The sequence below is a fragment of the Copadichromis virginalis genome, linkage group LG1 (assembly GCF_057382275.1).
Source record: "Copadichromis virginalis isolate Kocher_CV1m ecotype Utaka linkage group LG1, C_Virginalis_male_GT1.1, whole genome shotgun sequence".
In the NCBI taxonomy this organism is placed as follows: Eukaryota; Metazoa; Chordata; class Actinopteri; order Cichliformes; family Cichlidae; genus Copadichromis; species Copadichromis virginalis.
In genome coordinates this window covers 32684480-32703978 of record NC_140618.1, presented here as the reverse complement: position 1 = coordinate 32703978, position 19499 = coordinate 32684480, and the positions used below count along the sequence as shown (strand labels likewise).

Below are 19499 nucleotides of genomic sequence, written 5' to 3'. Positions count from 1 at the left end.
CACAGACACCCAGAAACACACTCATTAGACTTTAGCTATTAATATGTGTCTGCAGTGACACTGCAGATAAAGTTTCGCTGTGTACATCCTGTTCAAACAGGTTTTGCGATTTACACTTACTTACACATTTAAATGTATTCTAATTTCTCTTAATGCACTAATGTTGTGTATGCTGATATAACCAACAACAAAAATAATATGCCCATATGTTGCATTAAAAGTAACATTATCTGAAGACAGTGGAAAGGGGGGAAAAAGACATTCCTATGGTAGCTTTCAGAATCGCTAGTGATTTAGTGAGGGCTTGTGAACTGTGGGAAAATTAGGCCTCATGTGACCTGGGATCTTGACTCTCCAGAGCTCTGTTTAGGATGATAAAAGTGCTGTATTTAGATGGGAAAAGAGATCTGAATTTACAGCTACAGTCATCTTGCAAAAACAGGGAAGAGAGGAAACAACTCCGTTTGGATAGACACAGATGGGTTTTTTTTTTTTTATGTAGATGTTCTCAAATGCAACATGCCAGCAGGGTGGCACTTTCTGTTCTTTGCCACATAAACTTGGATAAAGAGACTTTTTTGTGTCTTTTAAAATGGTAAAATTTAATTTAAAAAAAATGAAAGACAAAATGTAACCCCTCAATTATCCAAATCTGCCGCTGGAGTGTTTTGAAACTGCACCATTAAGAGACGTATGACACAACAGGTTCATGATTTTGATGTGTGAAATTAAAAAAAATTAAAAAAAGGTGTTAAATGGCACTGCTTGAAATGCACTGTAAATCAAATGATCTTAAGTGGTGTTGTCATCTGGTGACAAGACTTGCCCTGACCAGCACACTGATATTTCTCAATAACAGAATGCAGGAAAATGTTTTAACTCCCTGCTGGGCAGCTTTTTAGATGAAATGCCAAACATTACTTTGCATATCATCTAAACACATCAGACCTTTAGTCCTCTTGGCAACAACACTTCAAACTGTATGTAACATCACACATGATGAAACCAAAACTTGTTGCAACTAAAACTGAAAAATGAAGCCAGCACCCCAGTGCCAAAAATCTGCAGTTCCTGGAATGACCACTTGAAGTCGATTTCAAAAGTTCTTAATAGACATCCATGTTCAAATTTCTAACTTTACAACAGAAATATGCATTTTTTTCTTCTGGGAAAAGGCTTCAATCTCTACAGAGGATTCTCAAATGACATCATATGCACACCGTTGGCCTCCTCCATCATAAGGGAACCACAAGGGAAAAATGTGTAATCCAGTTGATGAGTGGTTCCTGGAAGCTGCTTTCATGCCACTGGGTGAAGTTGGTCATAAAGAAGGTGCTGCACCAAAAACCTCCTTGGTGTGGTTGAAGATTGCTGCAGCTTTTACATCAAAGATACTAATTTTTTCTATAAACCTTCGCTTTTATAAGAAAACTTATAAAAGTGCAACACAAACTCGACACAAACTGGAAATTGAGGGCATTTCCCTTCAAAGTAAGAGTTGTGCCTCACTTGTGTCACACTTTTATAGTTTCATCCCCATTTGAAGAGTAGTTGGCAAATGTTTGCAGTCTCAGACAACTTGCCATGTTTCCTACGAACTGTGGGCAACTGGAGTTAGGAACCAAAGCAATCACATACAGGCATCTTCTTTGCGACCTAGCAACAGCTAGGAACCTCCAAGATCTATTTGGTAATACATATTTTTCCCTTGCCAGATTATTGTGCACCGTCTCTAGGGCATCGTGACTGAGGTCTTGCTGAATTGATTATACATAGTCACACATCAAAAATGGTGGACCACTTAACATCACGTGGTTAGCAGTTGTAGGACCACAAAACCTCACTAGCTAATTTTCCTTCTTATGACATTTGTAGAGGGGTTTAAATTGTTAAGGCATTAGCATTATTTGCATTATTAGGGGCCTGGACACTTTGAGAGACAGGAAGGTGCCATGAATCGACTATTCTGTAGGCTGTGTATTTTCTCAGGTGTCCATTTTGTGCACAACCTTTTTTTTTGGTGGTCATAATTAACATCAATCTAACAAGAAAGCAGCAGTAAAGATGGCGAAGGTCAGAATACTAAACTCAAGGCTCCAAAACAATAATCCACAACCTCATGAGTGCCATCTCTTTGGCCATGTGCACTTTTTATATGAACGCCAGACTGTATCTTCAAGGGAAACAAAGTAACATAAAAACAACATTAAGCTCTGAAGTTACCTGGAGGTGGTGAGCTGAACTGAAGAGAGGACAAAGATGTCCAGGACTGCTGGCGATCTGAAGAATACATGATGGAAAACACAAGCATAAATTATTAACTTTAATTATCCTGAAAAATGAATGTGGCACTTGGAATCCTTTTTCATAGTCATTAGTCATTAAGAAAACAACACAACATTTCATTACCTCATGGGTGCCTGACTAAGAAAGCATGCTGTTATAAAACTTGACAATGACAAAAAGTGACTTGATGGGCTGTTAAAAACAAGCATTAGGAGAGGATAGCGAGTGGGCAGAGGACGTGACCAGGATGTGGACACTAACATGCAGCTCACCACATCCTCCCAGAGTGTAGAGTCCTGCTAAATCAGGCATAAACACAAAGAGAAAAAAGACACAAGCAAGGAAGTAGGCAGTTAAGTTGAATGGAAGAAGCACAATGAGAATTAAAAAGAGGCAGAAAGACTTAAAATGTAAAAAGAAATACCACATCTGCAATACACCTGATAGTTCCGTTTATTATGAACTGAAAAACACTGATGGAAAATTACTTTCCTTCAGTTTTTCCACTCTTGCAATCAAAATTATAATGACTTGTATCTATTTTATGTAACCACATACCCAGTGAACAGAATTATGAGGAATAAATGCCCACACAGCAGAGATAACCAACAAGGTTAACGCAGGGATGAAATTGTTCAATGCAGAAGACAGGATACGCTTTTAGTGTAAGCTGACAACTCTGTAAGGAGCTAAGCACTTGAGCCAGCATCAGTGCCTGCATCCCCTCACCCCAAGCATACAACAGATGGCAATGTAGCAACTTAGTAAAAAATGGACGTGTTAAAAGCACCATGCTGTAAATGTAAGATGTGCAGTAGACCTGTAGCATCAGAGATCGTGAAGTGCACAGACATGCATAGAACCGTACAATGGTGCAAATTAAATTCTCCCCTTGTACTGAGAAGTGAGTGCAAAGCAAAACCATTGGCACTGTTGTGTTGGTGGTGCTGCAGTCACCCATGTAAGCAGCTTTTCACATTACCAGATTGTGTTAAAGAAAGAGGTTATATAATGAGGGCCTGAAAAGAGTAGCATCCAATTAGATGTTTATATATTATGGATGTGCTAAAACTATCCATATTTATCTTCTTGAAAAAGTAAACAGATGATCCTCTCCTGTGTCTTGGTTGGTCAGTCTACTAGATCAGGCTATCCATTAATGTCCTTCATACAGCAGTGAGAGGAGTAATAATGATGATCTTTTGAAAAGGTATAAAATAGGCTACTCGGTGAGCAGAACAACATTAGGGAATACACTCTGAGAGAAATGAATGAACATGGAAAATGAACTGACAGGGGAAAAAAAATGAAAGAGGCATTTTCAAGGATGATATTGAATTAGTCAGTATATGTTACTTCAGCAAAAGTTCCACAGCTTGTTTTTTGATGAGAACAGCTCAAATATTCTCAGCCCCAAAAGGCTGCAGCCCCCACTCTCCATGACAGGATGTTGTAAACCAGGAAGTTAGAAAGTGGGGCATATGATATTTTGGAAAAGTAACTCACATTCTGATTTGTTTGTATGTAGGCTTTAAAAGGCCACATAGTCCCTTGAATGAGAAAATCTGTGACTACACTGACCACAAGAATGGGAGCGTTAACATTAAAGGGTTTAAGGTGACTGCTGATTGCTAAAGTTGGCCACAATCTAATTGCATATTAAATTGTGTCTGTGCAATGCTATGCAGTGTGCATGCTCCACATGCTCCACAATACATTTAGTTCAATTTGACTAATGTTAGATGTGTTGAGTAGTTTCAAATGGCTCTTAAATACTAATGCAAGGACAGTGTTTCATTGTACTGTCTAGCTCGTGATTCAGGCTGTTTTCAGGAACATTTCTATCATTTATACATTAAAGTAAAATAATGTAAAAAAGTCATTCAGTGTCAGTGAAAAGGAAAAGGGAAAACTTTGACCTGCTGGTGGCACTACTCCTGAGCTATTAGAAAAGGTTTGATTTGAAGTATTTAAAGTGAACTCATCAAAGTAGTTGGAGTACACAACATAATCTTAAGTGACACTGACAGGATGCAGTATTGATTTGAATACCTTCTTTATTTGACTCCTAGTTCTTCATCATTGAATCAGCAGCACTGTTTGTTGTGCAGATTTTTACAAGTTCAGCAGAGGACCCTTGCAGTTCATACTCATCAATGCAACCTCACGTTATATTCCTGCAATGCGCTCATCTATTTTTAATGTTTGGACTTTGTCCTCTTCACCTGCTGTGGACAGCCTTATATCTGCAGTTTAAATTCAACATTCTCTATTTTCTGTATCATGAAAGAATTTTTGGTTTGACACCTGAGCAGCGCTAATGAAATCTTTACTCATTAAGTGATGCTGTGAGTATTGATTCTGATTTGAAGGAAAGAACAGGCACCACTCCATATATCTACACACTTGCAACAAACATCAGTCTGTTTTCTTCTAGAAACTGTTCTTCACTCTTTCAATAGGTTTTAGTACCTGTGCCAACAGTGCTGTAAACATCTGAACTCATCTCCCTCCCGCTGTCAAACACAGAGTCGAAGGTGATGCTCGGAACTGTGGGGGAAGTTGGACCATTATCCTTGTCACTGCTCTTCAACTTCTTCCTCAACTTCACCTGTTCGAGAAAATGCAAACAGCTCAATGAAGTGTTTGGCTGCAACTTGAGTGACACAAAAAGGTAACCGTGTTCACCATGTGGGAAAAACATTTGGAGTTACATTTTGATTTTGCAGCCAAAGTCTCAACTGTCAAACGGAATTAGATTTAGCAGCCAACAAACCTTCGTAAACATAAAGGCATATCAGTCGCCAAATTACGTGATGTAATGATCTTCATAATCTGCCTACCTTTCTCTACCGCCACTCTCTGTTTTAAAAAGTGTGGAGCTGTCAAGCATTTAAATAATTTATCATTTCTGTTGATGATAATTACATGGAAATACAGTAGGAGGATCAGAGTCTAAAAAGAGGGCCAAAATAAACACTGTTACTGACTGCACATAAGCAACATTTAAAAACAGATGCATTAGTAGATGTATGGTTGGTTGCAAAGATGCTGAATAATCAATATCATTATTAAATTGCCTCTGGCTGTCTTACTTGCTGACTTTTTTCCCCTTGTCAGGCGTTTCTTGTTTGTTTTTATGTGTATCTTTTCAAAATCTGATATCCAGTCTTGTGATTCTGTTATGCTACAGTAATGGATGATTTTCTTAAATCTAACTAGTTGATTAAGCCTGTCTGATAGTAGAGAGTGAGTGAGGGGGTTGAAACCCAATCTGACATTAATTTATGAAATTATTTACAATAATTCTGTTTATTTGTTTCTATTATTTTTTTCTATTATTACTATTATTTGTTAGCCATTACTAGTCGGAAAAGACTGACCTCTCTCATAAGAACTATGGTGTTTCCAGTATTTTTGCATCGATATCAGATATCAGATTTGCATCATTGAGTGCAGTCTAAACATCAGAAACAAGTTGCAGTATAAAGCAACACAATGCAGCACAGCAGACTACAGCCTTGACAGTGAGCACATAATAACTGAAAAACAAAAACAGCCTACATAAACCTTCATGGAAACCTTTGTAAATTTAGGATTTACAGTATTGCAGGGGTGTTGCTTCAGACTACATTAGTTGCACTTTGCCTGTGTCTAATAAACGGGAAACCGGGTGTATGAAGCAGTTACAGAGAAATCTATAAAATGATTACTAACCGATTTCTTGGGCTTGGGGGTGGATAGAGAAGAGGCAGGGATGTTTGATCTTTTTCTCAAAAACATCTTGAATGTGGCAGAATCAAAGTTCTCCACCGCAAAACATCTCCACGATGTCTGGAGGGGCATAAAAATAGCAATACGTTGGTTGGACAGGACAAATTTCATGCCAACATGTCTGCCATATAAGAAAAGAAAGAAAAGGTTACATGAAAGGATGGTCTCCATAATAAGACTGTAGCTCTGAGACAGCATAATCCCCCGGCTGTACTGAGCTACTGTTGGGAGTATTTTCTTGGTCAAATACCTGAATGAGACAGGCAGCTGCAGGGATTTGTCGGTTGAAGTGTTTTTGTCTTTGCTTCTGCTGCACCTTCAGGGCGAAGCCTGAGCCCAAGATTCCCTGCGAAGAACAGCATAGCAGAGTTTTTTCTCATTATTCAGTTTTAACCACACACTTTCAGGCAGCTGCACGATCCGAAAGATAGAGAAAGAAGGAAGAAACAAAGAGAGATCCTTCATGATTCTATTCGGTTGAGAATAATTTATTTTTTCCCATTAACCTTCATAAACACGGAATTAGCAGATTTAAATGGGGAGATTAAGCGTTTTTATTTCTTGAACTAAACGTAAATAATTGGGGCTCTAAGTATTTGAGACATTTCATAAACCTTATTATGAATATTGAACCAAGGGTAATATAAAAAGTGATGAGGAAAACTATACTTGTCTAATCCAATTTTTCACCCAGTTTTACTGGGTTCACTGACTTACTATGTTTCTCAGCAAAGTCACTGCTGTTCTGTAATCCTCACGGCACAACTCAGTGATATGGTTAGATGGAAATTTCTCACTGCACTTACTGCAGGCAGGGCAAAGAATGAAATGGCAAAGACTGAGAAACAGGAAGCAATAGTCTTTCCAATCCAGGTTTGTGGCACTTTGTCTCCATAGCCAATAGTTGTCACTGTGACCTAAAGGGAAAAAAAACACAGACAAGATAATGACGACAGTAGCATTTTATAATTAGCGTTCATCAAAATATACAGCTAGGGTATGTGTTTTTAATAAACCAAAGTATAGGACAGCTTAAATAATTACCTGAGGCACTAGATGAAAAGTTAAATGGGAACTACACACCTTCGGAGCGGGAGTCACAAGTTCGATTCCCACCCGGTATCCAGTAAAGGTCCTGGCTAGACCCCCCATGCTAAAAAGTCCTGGAATGGCGCGACTATGTCTGCAGACTGTCTGCAGCTCGGACACAAGAATTTCACTACATGTTGTACTCTGTATAATTGTGTATGTGACAAATAAAGGTTGTTTGTTTGTTTTTGTTTGTTTGTATCACAAACTGCTTTGTGCTATGTTCTGTATTTATATTGGACACACAGCTGGATTTTGGGGTTCATATATTTTGCTTAAGGACACCACTGGTCCCCTGAGACATGGCCGCCATTACTACATATCATCATCACTGATTGAAAAATCTGGGGATCATCAAAGTCAGTAGTACATCCGTGGTCCCTGCAGATAGGCTAGAGCAGTTGCTGATACCACACTCTTGAGTATCTGCTGACTCAAATACCAATTTGATACCGTCTTTTCCTCGCTCTTCAGTAACTAGGCTGCTAATAATACTTTTTTTGGAAACACAGCTGAGCTCCAGATGTCTCTTGTGAAACTGCAATGCTCATATTCCAGTCATTTCAGTGGATAGTATTATAACTTGTATGCACTTTCTGGAGACTTATTATCACTGCATCCCTAATTCTAACCACTACCCTATCATTAAAGGGGACCTATTATGCTTTTCCTTATTTTCTATCACATATATACATAGTGTTATCAAGGCTGGAGTGCTAATATTTAACACTGCTAAAGTTTTAAAGAACAATGTGTAAAGTAACCCTAAAAAGCTTAGGCTACAAACTGCTATAAACACTCTAAACACTACCAATTAGAGTGGATAGCTCAGGCACACAGGCACCAGGGCAACACTTTCTAATCTAATCTAATAAATTCTAATCTTTCTAATCGACCGAGTTACTCATTGCACATCTATTTCCATGCATGTGCTCAGAGCTTACTTTAGCATTAGCATTAGCATTAACTTGATAGTTTGGGCTAATGACTTGGTACTGACAGGGGTTATTAGATTTGTACAGAAAATCATTAAAGTATCCAACACTGACTTGATCCAAAAACAGTAGTAGTCGTTTTAGAGTACAGACATTTTGCTAGTGTGGTTGCAAAAAAACAGTGAAAGTACTGCTAGCAAACAGTTTAAAAACTGTATCATCACATCCACAGCTGAACCCACAATTATCTATTGACTTTACTTGACCAAATACTTTCTCTGCTTTGAGTCTTTAGTGCATTAGACCCTTGATTTCCCAATCCTCCAACTACAACTCTGATCTTTTCACCTCTTGGACTCTTAATAACATCTTCATGTGCTGAAATACCCCAAACTGACTCTCAGCGTGTGTGACAGCAGACCCAAATCAGATTTAAAAAAAAATAAATCATGGGATCTAATGTGTACAACAACAACTTTCATTTCATACTGAGACAAGTTATTGACTTTGCTGTGTATGTGTGAGAATGTGTGTGTGCGTGCATTTTTTAATATCAGAGTCCCTGAAGTTTCCATGAGGCCGAGTGGGTGGTGACTTATTGTCTGAAAATAAATTTTCATCCCGTGTTTTCTGCACTATTTGTTTTGCTGTTTGTATTAGCAGCCCACTGGATTTGCCCAAGGGGCTTCACACAACTCCTACTGTAACATCAGTAGTACAGATAAAACAGTCTATATTTGACCTTTCACTTGGTAAAAAGCAGCTTACAACAAGTCATGGTTTTCTGCAAAATCTTATTTGTGCCGGGATAGAAATGTCAAATCTCAGAATTCAGAAGACAATCATAATTGAATTGTTTCGGATCATTTCAGTTTGACAGTTATTTCTAAGGATAATTTCACTAACATTTTACACGGGTTTCTGTTCTAGTTAAAGGGCGCTGGGCAGTTGCCCAGGACCCCAGGACACCTCAGGTAAGGACAAAATATTTTGTAATTAATTTTAAACATCTAAAGCACACCTTACTTTGAACAAATACTGGTCACTGTGCTCTCAACACCAGCTAGACAGACTGTTGAAAGGCTCTCTACTGGGGCCTGACTCTTGCTGATATAACCTGCCGGCTGCTGCTTTTGCAACCGTGCAGATTATTTGCTCACACGGCTTTGTGTATCAGACATGAGTAAACACGTTCTTTACGTTCTATGCAAACATTACAATTTCATCCTCATTGGGAAAAATCATAATCCGGACAGATAATACTACATGCCCAGATATGTCCTACAGCAGGCCTTTTATGTATCTTTCAGTGACATTGTGGAGTCGAACAAATGTTCTAAAGTGCTGCTGTATTTTAGCTAATTCACAGTTTTATGAGTGTCTATCTAAGTCTTTGGCAGATCTTCTTGTATTTGGGAAATATTATGACATTATATATAATATATATTACATTATAAGGAATACTTTATGTCCTTAATCCTATTCAGTTGTAAAACAGCTAAACTGCATCACTAAATTTGACATAGGGTTGAATATTGAACTGTACGGCATATAATGGGGCAAAGTGAACCATAAAGCAAAGCAGTGACATTCTCATATTAATGACTTCTGTTATAGTTTCTCAGTATAGAACTCATAGAGATAATGTTAGAATCATATAGGGATGTGAACACTCTGGTTATGTTTTATACCACAATCCCAAACATGATTAAAACTGGGATAACTCATAACACAGATCAGCGAAAAGATACTTATTCACAGGTGAATCTGGTAGGTCTCCCCCCCCCACACACACACACATGCACACACAGAGCTGGCTTGAATCAGGTCACAAGCACACTGAGTGTTTGCTTAGGGCTCCATGGACAGCAGAGGGCCCCCAAGAGCGCTTGAAATATTCCATAACATAGCTTCTCCAGTTTTTCTCCAAAAAGAAAGAAAGAAAGAAAAATGTCAGCAAATAACCTTAACATTAAGTTGATGTGCTTGCTTGTAGTGCAAATCCCTCTAGCCTGTCTGTCTTACTAACATAGCTGGACAGAGCATCTCTTGGTATGTCTGTGTGTTGCTTGTTAACCATTTCCATGGCTGGGTTCTTTGTCTTTGTGGCTGACTAAAGTGACAAGGCTTAGAAACTGCAATTCACACTTCACATGTGTTCATATGTGACCATATGGCTTCGTATGCACATTCGTGAAATGAAACATATGCTTTACAGCAGCAGCCTCTGCAAGGGCCAGTCCAGAAAATACAATGTAGGAGTATGATTGCACTCCACAAAAGCACCCTGAACTCGACAGTGATCATGTAAAAAAGGAAACTCTTTGCAAAGCCAGTGACTGACAATTACAATTGATTCAGTATTAGAATATAAATTCTCCTTAGCTGTGCATATGAAATGATAACAAAAACAACAAAACAAAAAGTCATTCGTGCAGCATTTCATTCTCATGTGTCATCTTGAGATTGTAAAGAATATACTGTGTGAAAAAAATCGTGTTTGTTTAGCTCATACTTTTCTGTATAAGTATACTCAATTGTAGATGAACAGATTGAGCAAATTGTTTGCACTGTGCTGACAGGTGGGACTGTGTGGCAATCTCACACAGCGTGCATGGCTTATGGGTAAATTAGGAGGGCCCCCTTAGCAGAATTTTCCTCAGAGCCCCAGGCAAACTCTGCTCATGTTTCTGTCATTTTAGAGAACATTTCAATAACTTACTTTCATTTTCTGGAGACTTTCTTCAACCATCATAACTGCTTGCCAAATCCCAAGACTCAACAAAGAGACTATTATAATTTTCCTTTTTTTGTGTGTCATACACTATATTGCCAAAAGTATTCACTCACCCATCTAAATTATTGAATCTAGGTGTTCCAATCACTTGCACGGCCACAGGTGTATAAAATCAAGCAGCAAGACATACAGACTTCTTTTACAAACATTTGTGAGCGAGTGGGTCGCACTCAGGAGCTCAGTGATTTTCAGGATGGTACTGTAATAGTCATAGTCATGAAAATTCCTTGCTACTACAGTCAACAACAACAGCAACTGAGCCACAAAGTGGTAGGCCACGTAAAATCACAGAGCGAGGTCAGTGAACGCGCATAGTGCATAGAGGTCACCAACTTTCTGCAGGCAGTTACTACAGACCTTCTAAACTTCATGTGGACTTCGTTTAGCTCAAGAACGGAGCGTAGAGGGAATGGGTTTCCATGGCTGAGCAGCTGCATCCATGCCTTAGTCTGAGCCTTAGCTTCTAAGTGTCGGATGCAGCGATGTAAAGCACACCACCACTGGAACCTAGAGCAGTGCAGATGTGTTCTCTGGAGTGATGAGTCTGTGCACTTGGCTCAAGTAGGTTTTGTTTTTTAAGAGTTGGGCTCAGCCCCTTAGCTCCAACTGTTAACAAATTTGTGGGAACGGGATGGCCCCTTCCTGTTTCAACATGACTGCTCGCCAGTCTCTCTCTCTCTCCATATATATGCTTTCACAGTTCATTTTTTCAATTGACATTATCATTTCCCTTTTTGTCCCAGGAGTCCCAAAAATGTGTGTACAATGATTTATGGCCATACACTATAAGTAATACAAATGCTTACCACTCCCCACCACAGGGCATCAGCATAGTTCCCAAAACCAGTGGTGCCACTGCTGTCAACAGCATCTTTCTCTGCCAGGTAGACAAAGTACGACGAGAAGATCAGGCTCAAAAAGCCAATGTATAAGGTTGTGATCAGCTCCTGAAATACACATGCACAAAGACATTACATATTTCAAACTCGGACATGTGACCATGTTAGAGAAAATATTAAGTAATATGAGGTGTGAATTTATGTATACTTTCTGGCAAAATGCATCAGCTAGCTTACCAGTCAGCTGCCTGTAGCTCGATGTGGCTGTGTTTGCTAATAACATGACATATGGATGTGAATATTCATGTAAGAGTGCTGGGTAAATATGATGATTAAACTTTTCCATTGGAGCATTTTGCTGCCTGTGCGGGCTTGTGTCATTCAATAACCAAAAGTGAATGCAAAGCTGTTCTTAATCATGCAACCTGTCATTTTGCCGCTAATTTTCGGCACCAGTTCTTTCAATCGAACATCTATTGGATGGGATCTTATTTGAAAACTGCCATCTGAAATTTGATTATGACGCTCTATCTCAACCAAAACTGTGCGACTCTATTCAGAATAAGTGTTTTTTTTTTTTTTTTTTTTGATCAAGTGAAAAGCCATTAAAATGCTCATGGTATTCTTGGCCGGAGCAAACACTAAAATGTCTTGAGTTTTAAAGGGGCCATAAGTGCTAATGAGTTTAAACTGAAAGTAAATTCAGTAATAATCAGTAATCACCGCAGGGGTGTTGATTGAATTCAGATGTGCGGTAAATCATCATAAATTACTTTGAAACCCAGACGTCTGATGTCTTCCAGTGTATTTATCATATATATAAAGCATCGTGTTGCAGATTCAATAAGCAACTGTCTACACTTTGCTCAGGAGGTCTACTTGGGTTTGGGGCTCTCATCCTGTCTGAGTGTAATTAGACTACTGCTTTGTGAAAAAGCTCTCTAAGTGCACTCACCTACTACGTGATTTTAAACTGGGTTTAACTACTCAAAGTGCCAGAGCGCTACCTGATAAGTGAAAATTTTATTCGTGTCTCAGCCCAAAACTGTCACTCTGAGATTGCGACACAGAGAAGCAGCAGCAGATGTAAGCATCCTAGCCTTACATTGCTCTAAACAAACGGTGCTTACAATCTCCCAGTAGTCCACATTTGCACCTGCATTTCCTCATTTCATCACACATTGTTTTTGGGAATGTTTCTGGGCATCAGACCTTTGCTAGTAAACACCTGACAGAGCCTCTATAACACCTTCAAGTCATCCGTACTGCTAGCAACTTGATTCTTGGAAATAACAGCTTTTAACGCATTCAGGTACATTTTCCTTGAGCTGCTACCTGAGGTTTAGTAGATGTGTTGCTGTCACTGTGACCTGGCAAACACATTCACGAGATGTGTGCCTCCCATCTGCCAGTATCAGCCAGGAGCAACTGTGCAAATTGTGTTTAGAGCCACAGGCACTAGAATGCCACTGTGTGTGTATGTAAATGCCGTTATAACACAAGGATTGGATACTGATTGGAGTGAATGAAACTCCATTGACTTTAAAAACTCCAGCTGTTAACACAGAGGGGGCTGCACTTTCATGCGTTTATGCGAGAGTCTAGCGGAGCAAAATATTCCTGCTCTGTATAACACCAAGAAACTCACAAAGGAACATATATTATATACAATACACCAGAGACCAGCTGGTTGATGGCAACTTGAACCCTACTGCACTGGCTGTTGTGAGAGTACACAATGTATTTCCCTCACGGCTGTTGGAGTTGTGTAGAGCCTTAGCAGAAGATATGAGAACTATACCAACAGTGGCTGCAGTGCGAGGTGAAACAAAAATAAAGCATGGATGTGATGAGTGTGGTTCTCATGGAACAGCTCCCTCTATGTTACACATGATGACTTCTGATGCCTGCAATCAGGACTGAATTTAGCCAGGCCTCTCCTAGAGTCAGTCTCACACTCATCCTCTCCTTTCAGAGTCTATTTAGGAACAGCCCAGCCAGTGTGTGAGTGGAATTGGGCAGTGAAACCCTTAAATGGTCTACATCAGTGAAGGCTTGTCACTCTCAGCTAGCAGGGTTTGGAAAATTGAGAAAACCTGAAATAAGTCCCACATGGTTTTGCGTGCTGTAGGTGTATTCTATGCAAATTTGGGGGGTGGGGAAGTTACAAGATGATTAAAAGGATTAAGAAAGACAAAGAAAGCCACGATTTATAGTTAGGTCCACAGTGACACATTTTTTTGTAGTTTTCCCTCTGAACACCATCACACTGGACTTTAAATCAAACAATCAAGATGGGATTCAAGTGCAGTCTTTCAGCTTTAGTTCAGGGGGCATAACAAAACATTTGCATTAACTGTTTAGAAATTACTGTCATTTTTATACACAGTTTTCTATTTTCAGGGCTCAAAACTAATTGGTCAAATGAACATGGGTAATTTTAAATCTCGTGATTGTTTTCAGTACACGGATGAAAATCCTTTGAATGACGGCTTGAAGTCTAAAACCCATGAACATCACTAAATGCTGTTTCCTCCCTTGAGATGCCCTGTCGGGCCTTTACTGCAGCAGTCTTCAGTTCCTATTTGTTTGTGGATCTCTCTGCTTTCAGTTTTGCCTTCAGTAAGTGAAAAGCATGCTGTGTTCGGTCGAGATCAGGTGACTCACCTGTCAGTTGAATTTCTTTGTCTTGAGAAAGTTTTGCAGCTTTCTTTGGGTTGTTGTCTATTTGTAGTCTCACGTGCCATACAATCAATTTGCAGGATTTAGCTGAGTAGAGAACATTTGCAAGCGCTTCTTTCACCAGTTACATCATTGATAAACACTGACTTGGTTCCACTGACAGCCACACATGCCTGTGCAATATTACCTTCACCCATGTTTGACAGATGATGTGATATCTTTCAGATTTGTAATAAGCTTCTGAGCTGTTCACTTATTTCTCAATTTGTTTCTCTTGCCATCATTCTGATACCAGTTAATCTTAGTTTCATCTGTCCAAGGATTTATTTTTCCCCAGATCTTGTCAATTTCCTTTAGAAGTCTAATCTGACTTTCCTTTTTTGGATTGCAACCAGCGGTTTGCACTTTGTTAGAAACTTTTGATATAAAAATGTGCAGTCATGAAGGCATTTTGGCCAGATGTTGTGAAGGTGGAAAGAATACTGTGATCGTCTACTTTAGTCGTCTTCCGTTGTCGTCCTGGCACTTTGTTATTGCTGAGCTGGCCGATGCATTCATTCTTTTAAAGAATGCACCACTTTTGATCCTTGGATCTCTGAATGTTCCTTTTTTATTACTCCTGCACAAAGTAAACATTATTCTAATCACTCTAGCTGCTGGAGAAACTGTGGGGCCTAAGAAATAAAACACTTCCTTGTTTTGGTCTTGCCCATTGATCAACACTTTTTGGGTATCGATTCATTCTGAGTTACAGATTATTTTTAGTATGCAACTTCCTTTTAATTGGGATGAACTTTTGTTTGGATATTTATACTCAGTGAATGTAGATAAAATGTCCAAGCTGTTGTATGGTATTCTGAGTCTGGCTGCCCGTAAGACTATTACCAAGAAATGGCTTAGTGTGAAAATTCCATCACTAAATGACTGGTATGAGATTGTTTATGGGATGTTTAAAATGGAAAGAATTACCTTCATTAATAGACTCCAATATGACATATTTAGTGATATTTGGGATAAATGGAAACATTACATTTTGTCAAGGAGACCCGATTTTGTTTGAATCTCTGTAATTATGTATGCCATATTTTTGAACTGTTATGTGTATATATATATATATATATATATATACACACACTAGATGGTTCACCCGTTTGTTTATTTTTGATTATTTGTTTATTTTGGTTTATTTGTGTTCATATAGGTTGTTTATTAAAAAATTAAATAGCAAAAGCCTCCAAAAAAAAAAAAAAAAAAAAAAAATAGGATCTCTGAATGTTCCAGTGGACAGCTGATTTCATCACTTGAAATCAAGTCCAGATCTTTCATCTGCATAATTTGCCATAGAATAATCAGGAAAGTATCCTGACTTGACCATGAAACTGCTTGTCTGTTAGGAACTGTTTAGAAATATATATAATTCTGTATACTTGACTTTAATTGCTAGAAGGTTAATGCAACACTTTTGTTAAACCCTTGAAATAAACCAAAAACAATAACATCTTGATTGCATACATTTGAAAACAAACAAACAAACTATCCCATTGTCTCAGTCCCCCTAAGTAACTGTAGATGGACTGCATAAACTATGTTCATTATCTCTGTAAACCTTTTCTTGCTTTGTAAGAAATGTTACTTCCTCAAAATTAGTCAGATGCAGCACAACACTCTTGGGTTGAAGTTTTCACTGCAGATGGTATATTTGTGTGTATATTTGTTTTTATTCAATAGTAATTTAGCTGAGCTAACCATGAGAAGGTGAATATGACCTTTTAAAACAATCGGTTAATTAGGAGCACAGCATGCAACACAAAGGAGGTTTCTAAGGAAACAGAACTTAGCAGATTAACAAGAACTCATCCCCTAGCCATATCAGCTGTGATAGATACTGCAATCTCCTTCAATAACAAGTACATTCCAAACTTCACCATTTTTTTTTTTACCTTCAAGCTAAAGTGCTTTCTACAGCCAGTCAGAAATCAGATTTGAAAATGCCCCAATATGTCCCTGTGCTGACATTCATAGCAGAGGTCAGTGGCTGATGATAACCAGCTTCAGCTGCAAGCAAAATCAGCCAAGGCCAATACAAGAAAGCATGGTAGGTGGTACTGGATGAGTAACATCCTTGATCCCCTGCTCATCACTCTCTCTTTTTATACTGACACTAAGGACAACTACTGTGACCACTGGGGCTAATCATGTCCACCTCTGTGTCTCAGCTGAATGATACCCTAGAGAAAGACATGGCCCTCTCCAGCAGATGAGCCTATATCCCAAAAACCCAAGCTATTACGCAGTGGCGCTTTTGTTGTGGTTCTCGGCTGAATACTCATTTAACTGTATGAGGTATTCCCATGTGAGGACCTTCTCTTTATACCGCATAGAAAGGAAAAATAAAACATGAAGAGGACAGACTATCCTTGGCATAATCCCCTGACAGAAAGCTGGCAGATAACTAATAATGCTCCGAAGCTCTGGTGGTGGTAATAGTTCTGGACGTAAAATCTAATTTGAAGCCTTTAAAGGAGTGATTGTGTACCTGCCGATGGATGAAGACAACTGAGCCCAGGAGACGCCACGTTCCTCCCTGTCGGTCAACGTGGAGCATACGCAGGATTTGCAGAAAGCGAATCCCTCTGGTCAATTAAAAAAAGGAAAAGGAAAAGAGAAAGTGTTTATATGCAGATATTATTCTGCACAGCAATTGAATGTTAATATTCATGTACACACAATAAGGCTAGAAATATTTGGATACCTAAAGCATGTGTGCATCTTTATCACATATATCATAAATGGTCTCCATTCCTATGTAAAGACTTTCGACGTTTACAAATGTTAGAGCAAACTCGTCTAATTTTCTCCCTATCAGAGCAGTGAGCAATAGGCCTGGCTTGCAGTTCAGCGATTAATCCCAGAGGTGTAGTGCGTTCTTACAGTCATGGCTACAAACTTTCACCCCAAACTGATGAAATCATTCATTATGGATCTGGCTTTGTGCAGGGGCACATAGTTATGTTATCGAGGCCAGAGGTACAGAAAGCATCTTCATACTTATAGCCACAAAGTTTCTGCTTGTACATACTAGACACAGTCTCTTACCTTACAGCAGAGGTTGCAAAGACCTGGCCTTTGGAGCCCACTGACAGCACAATTATCGAAGCAACAACTACAATCAGATCTGCATTAATAGAGAATGAGGGGTCTTAAGCCTACATATGCCATAACCAATAACGTATATAATGTGAATAATTTTACACTCATGATTATGATGTTAATACAACAAGAAATGAAGAAGTGTTGTTCTCCATATGGGGGTGGGGTGGGACGGTGGGGGTCAAAGAAGAAAGTACAGAAAGTGTTATTTTAGGAAATTATCATCAGTTTTCATTTCAGAATGATTCTATTAATCAATTTAGCTTAGACGGGTTACAAACATTATTAATACTAATTTTCGTTGCAACATATTAAAAAAAAACACCTGGAGGCATCAAATTTAAGAATAACAAGCTGAAGGTGGAAGAAATATTGCAGTGACAGTTTTAATTTCATGCTGAATTTGTCTTAAATATCTCATTTTGGGATAAAGCTCAGGGTATATTACAGATATTGTTTAAATTTTGTGCGTGGGTGGGGAGTGATACGTCTGTCAGCATGCATGTGTAAAGATATGTGTGTGTGTGTGTGTGTGTGTGTGTGTGTGTGTGTGTGTGTGTGTGTGTGTGCACGGGGGTTGTGTTGCTACCTATAACAGATATTGGCTTCCTGGCAAAGCGTAGTCGGCCCCAGATGCCAACATATTTACTGCGGCAGCCTGCTGACCAAAGGCGGACAAAATATTCCACACCGAAGAACACCACAAGGACAATCTCCTGTCAGACAAATGAGGGAGAGGGAGGGAGGCAGAAAAAAACAAACATCAGATGCTGCTGCAGGATGTTCGGTCCAAAAACGGCTGAACAGCTGCTTTGACTAAAACAATGTTTGTGTTACAAATAATATGGATAAAATTTTATTAATGACCAAGATAAACCTGATAACACTTCCAATTTGTCAAATATTCATTTTCATTCTGTGCATACTCCATTTGCTACTTCCTATTTGTATCACATCATTGATTTGAGTCAGCTGTTAAAATAATTTAATGTACCCGATAAAATAAGGTATGTGTGCTTTCTGACAGGTGGTTCAATAATCTTTATCTCTATTTAGTTGATTTTGAAACTGGATTTTGATTATTTTACGCATCCAAGTTATTAAATCTTGAAGAATATATATGTGAGCAATGTTACATAAAGTCTTTCTATCTCCGGAGAGAGTCGTATAAGATCTGATATATTTCAGAGTGACTTGAGTACTTGAGTCAGCATCAGCTGGGATTTGATGAAAATCTGGAGGTGTACAGTGAGAAAAAAAGTAGGTTATAAGACCTCTGTAGCCCACCCATTACTGCTGATTGTGGCAGCTTGAAGCTACATTAGCTGCTCACATGCAAATGTTACCCAAGGATTAAGGTGGTTTTAAAGAGGAAGGCAAACTATCCATTTTGATATTTTTCTTTTAATAGAACAAAAACTTAAACATTCTAGAAAAGATATTTGATTTTATCTGAAGTTCCACTCATTTTTCTGTACAGTGAAGCTACAGCCAGCAGCTTGTTAGCCTAGCTTAGTTGTCTACAATGACAGTGTAGAGGAGAGAAAACTCATAGCAGCTGGTAGCCCAGTGACAGTTTCTTAGGTTATACTGACTAATTAGCCAATGTGAAAGTTTCGTGAATATAATTTGCAGCTTGCCCCAAATAATTAAATCCAAGCATTGACACAGTTTCAGAGCTAGAAAAATAGCCAATGTGAAAATGCCTTAAAGTCATACTGTATCTGAACACTAACTGAAAACAGCTTTCTGACCGCACTACTGTATACACTTTGCTGTTGAGCTGATGTTCTCAGTCAGTGATTATGGGTGTTACAGAATAACAGGTTCAGTCTGTTTTGTAACTCTCAGTCATACTATGTTTTAAAATGGTGATTAGCTATAGTATGACACTGGCTCACTGGCTAAGGAATTTTCAGTTAGAAGTCCTATCCCACAGTCAGACCT

At 38.8% G+C, this 19499-nt stretch overlaps 1 protein-coding gene across 1 annotated transcript in view; it reads right to left on the bottom strand.

The window, feature by feature from the left end:
• Positions 1 to 19499, bottom strand: part of kcnq1.1 (potassium voltage-gated channel, KQT-like subfamily, member 1.1) — a 54437-nt gene that overhangs the window by 8165 nt on the left and 26773 nt on the right. The window contains exons 3-11 of the mRNA XM_085460185.1: positions 18142 to 18268; positions 17499 to 17577; positions 16939 to 17035; positions 11688 to 11828; positions 6867 to 6977; positions 6311 to 6406; positions 6004 to 6120; positions 4759 to 4897; positions 2224 to 2280 (exon numbers count right to left, since the gene is read on the bottom strand). Coding sequence (XP_085316311.1) covers positions 2224 to 2280; positions 4759 to 4897; positions 6004 to 6120; positions 6311 to 6406; positions 6867 to 6977; positions 11688 to 11828; positions 16939 to 17035; positions 17499 to 17577; positions 18142 to 18268 — 964 coding nt within the window. The remainder of the gene's footprint in view (positions 1 to 2223; positions 2281 to 4758; positions 4898 to 6003; positions 6121 to 6310; positions 6407 to 6866; positions 6978 to 11687; positions 11829 to 16938; positions 17036 to 17498; positions 17578 to 18141; positions 18269 to 19499) is intronic.